At 46.6% G+C, this 3,733-nt stretch overlaps 1 protein-coding gene across 1 annotated transcript; it reads left to right on the top strand.

The window, feature by feature from the left end:
- Nucleotides 1-2,217: 2,217 nt before the first annotated feature.
- Nucleotides 2,218-2,953, top strand: LOC137536812 (zinc finger protein 776-like). The gene is made up of 2 exons (XM_068259009.1): nt 2,218-2,247; nt 2,372-2,953. Exons 1-2 carry the CDS (start codon nt 2,218-2,220, stop codon nt 2,951-2,953), a joined length of 612 nt encoding a protein of 203 aa, XP_068115110.1.
- The last annotated feature ends 780 nt before the right edge of the window (nt 2,954-3,733 follow it).

The raw sequence follows: 3,733 nt of genomic DNA on the forward strand, positions 1-3,733 counted from the left end.
GCGTGGCTAAAGGGGAGAGGAGCAAATGGTTAGAATCTCCTCCCCCTCCAGGCTCTGTGAATGGTGATGCAAAGCCACTGGCCATGCCTTCCCCAGCTCCCGCGCGTCTTCAAACAGAGTTGTTTCCCATCTTGTGGGGACTCGGAAGAGGAGACTGAACAGAGGCTGGAGGTTTGCTGCTGCACTGAAAGGGGACTGAATGGAGGCAGGAGGCAAGGTGGGATTAGATTTTGGTGCTGGGGGGGATGGATTCCTTGACTGAGCCTATTTTTAGTGGTGGTGTGTTGGAGGGGGAAGGGGATTTTGTGATTTTATCTGCGTGAAGCCATGTGGTGTGTGTGTGGTGTGTGTGTGGTTTGTGTGTGTGTGTTTGTGGTGGGGGGGGGGGGGGGTGGTCAGGTGAAGGATTCTGCGACCATGTTGTGCTGCCAACTATGCTGAGAATGGGGGGGGGGGGGAGGAGGGTGCGTCGAAATGTTGGTAGATCTAGGCTTGGAAATTTTAAAAGTAGCTCGCGACCCAGACATAGGGCCTGATTCACAAAGCGGTGCAAACTTTTTCACGGACTTTTGCGCGCGCAATTTGCCGCGATCGCGCGAATCCTGGCAAATTGCGCGCGCAAAAGTCCGCGAAAAAGTTTGCACCGCTTTGTGAATCAGGCCCATGGACTATACTGCACATAGTGAAATGGCTCCCTCTAGTGGTGAGAAGTCACAATCACAAGATGGGTTCTCAGAAATCCATCTGCCAGGTCACAGAACTAATACAGAAACAGATCCATCCAGTCTAGAGGAATCTCCTTGTGATACATCACATTGTGCCACACACAGGGACAACCAGAGATTTCAGTGTCCTGAATGCGGTAAATGTTGTAAGTCTGAAGCATCTCTTGCTGAGCACCAGAAGACGCACTCATACGAGAGGCCATGGTCATTGTAACGATCGGTGTCAGCAAGAACAGATTTTCTGATTATTGGTGATCTTCAGTATCACCAATAATACAGATGTTATACCTGATTATGTGGTGATCTGCAGAATCACCAATAATGCAAGTATAGCAAGACACAGGACACTCAGGTGTAAGATAGTGTTTGGTGCAACAGTAAATATAGATAGAGATACCCACTATCCCAGAGGAGCTGGTAGAAGGAGGTATCTCTAAAGAACACTGTAATCAGTACTCCAGCAGGCTGGAGACACAGATGAGTTAGTGATAGGTTCACCCGAGGAGCGGGTGATGCACAGTAAGACAATGTATACTGATCACTCGTGGAGCGAGTGATTCAGACTGTACTGCGGCAGGTGATCACCTGAGGGGCAGGAGATCCAGACAGAACCGCGTAGCTAGTCACCTGAGGAGCAGGTGATAAGACTGTATTGCAGCTATCTACCTGAGGAGCAGGTGATTAAGACTGTACTGCAGCTATCTACCTGAGGAGCAGGTGATTAAGACTGTACTGCAGCTATCTACCTGAGGAGCAGGTAATTCAGACTGTACTGCAGCTATCAACTTGAGGAGCAGGTGATTCAGACTATACTGCAGCTACCAACCTGAGGAGCAGGTGATTCAGACTATACTGCAGCTGTCAACCTGAGGAGCAGGTGATTACTAAACTGAGAATCCCTCACCAGAACTAAGCTCACTGGTGAGGGCAGAAGAGTCAGACAAGCAGGTTCGGCAACACATGGACAGATACAGTACAAAGGCAGAAGACTGAATCAGAATGAGGTATAAGCTAAGTCGGCAACTAGATCAGATAGGCAAAAGCACAGAAACAAAAGACAGATGAGTAGTCAAGGCTAACAGAGGGTCATAACAAATAATACAATTCAATTAGTACTTTAAGCTATCAACAGAATCTGGCTAAGTGTGGATCCCCAGCTCCTGCTGGTTCTAGCACACTTTCGGATCTGACTAAGGGTCTGAGTGCTAACGCGTAGCATTTGCAACAGCAGACGAGGAACAACTGACAGGCATGTCCTATATATACTGGAAGCGCTCCTTAGCGCTGCCCCAGTCACTCAGCCAATCAGGATCAGTGTTGGAGTCAGCTGAAGGGCTGATCAGCAGACTCCCCTTCTGCTTGCATAAAGGTTCTGTCTCTGCACGCACGCGCGCGCGTAGACCTCAGTCTATGTGCGATTGAGGGACCAGGCAAAGTTCCATCATGTAACAGCGCGGCGGAGTCCGCTGGCTGAGATGCGGGGATAGCCGCCATGCCGCTCATCGCTGCGGCGGCCTCTCCCGTATTCACCATAGTCCCAGGCACAACTCCATCATGTACTCGCACGGCGAAAACCGCCGGCTGAGACGCGGAGATAGCCACCATGCCGCTCCCTGTTGCGGCGGCATCTCCGCTATGCTTTACAGTCATGTTCAGAGTGTGGGAAATGTTTTACACAAGAATCACATCTTATTATACACCAGAGAGTTCATACTGGTAAGAAGCCCTGCACATGTCCTGAGTTTAGGAAATCTTATAGGTGCAATGCAGGACTTCTTGATCACCTGAGAGTTCACACTGGTGAGAAACCCTTTCCCTATACAATATGCAACAAATATTTTTTACATAAACAAAGTCTTAATGTTTATATTAAGTGGCGTCACACTGGTGAGAAGCGATTTCCTTGTTCAGAATGTAGCAAATCTTTCTTTTGGAAATCAGACCTTGTTCACCATCAGAGAAGTCACACAGGTGAGCGTCCTTATTCCTGTTCAGAGTGTGAGAAATGTTTTAAACACAAAGGACAACTTACTAGACACCAGAGAATTCATACAGGTGCACGTCCTTATTCCTGTTCAGAATGTGGGAAATGTTATAAACATAAAGTACAACTTATTAGACACCAGAGAATTCATACAGGCGAGCAACCTTATTCTTGTTCAGAGTGTGGGAAATGCTTTAAACAGAAAGGAGAACTTATTATACACCAGAGAATTCATACAGGGTAGCGTCCTTACTCCTGTTCAGCTTGTGGGAAATGTTTTAAACAGGTGGGACTACTTATTATACACCAGAAAACTCATACAGGTGAGCTATTCCTGTTCAGGGTGCAGGAAATGTTTTACACAGAAAGGTAAACTTACTATACACCAGAGAATTCATACAGGGGAGCGTCCTTACTCTTGTTCAGAGTGTGGGAAATGTTTTAAACAGGTGAGACAACTTATTGTACACCAGAGAAATTCTGTTCAGAGTGTGGTAAATATTTTAATGAGAAAGGACAACTTGTTAAACACCAGAATAGCCACACAGGCTAGCTTCCTTTTCATTGTGCAGAGTGTGGGAAATGCTTTAAACATAAGCAGTCATTTGTTGCACACGAGAAGAAGCACAGCCTCTGAAGTTCCTGACAGGCATGTAGTGGAGTGGAGAACATGTTACAGTGTCAGTCAGGGGAACAATGACATTGGTTTATAGGTGGAGTCTGGTGGGTGGAGTTCTCTCTTTCATACTTATATAATCTTTGCACAGATCTCACACACCTCCTATTTCTGGTTTGTGTGTAAATTCCATCCATCTTATATGCAGCTTGGCATTGGACCAATCCAAACCCAGCACATCCAGTGAAGGGCTTTTGATTGGCTCTGTTCCATGCATGAAATTTCCAGGAAAGTTGTAATTATTATCATCTAGTTCACCACCTCTATTCCGTAGTATTCCTTACCTCAGTCAGTAAGATGGCAGGAAAGCCATTTAGCAGCTCCTGCTACAAATCTCTGGAGGTTTTA

This window comes from Hyperolius riggenbachi, chromosome 10 (genome assembly GCF_040937935.1).
Source record: "Hyperolius riggenbachi isolate aHypRig1 chromosome 10, aHypRig1.pri, whole genome shotgun sequence".
Taxonomy (NCBI): Eukaryota; Metazoa; Chordata; class Amphibia; order Anura; family Hyperoliidae; genus Hyperolius; species Hyperolius riggenbachi.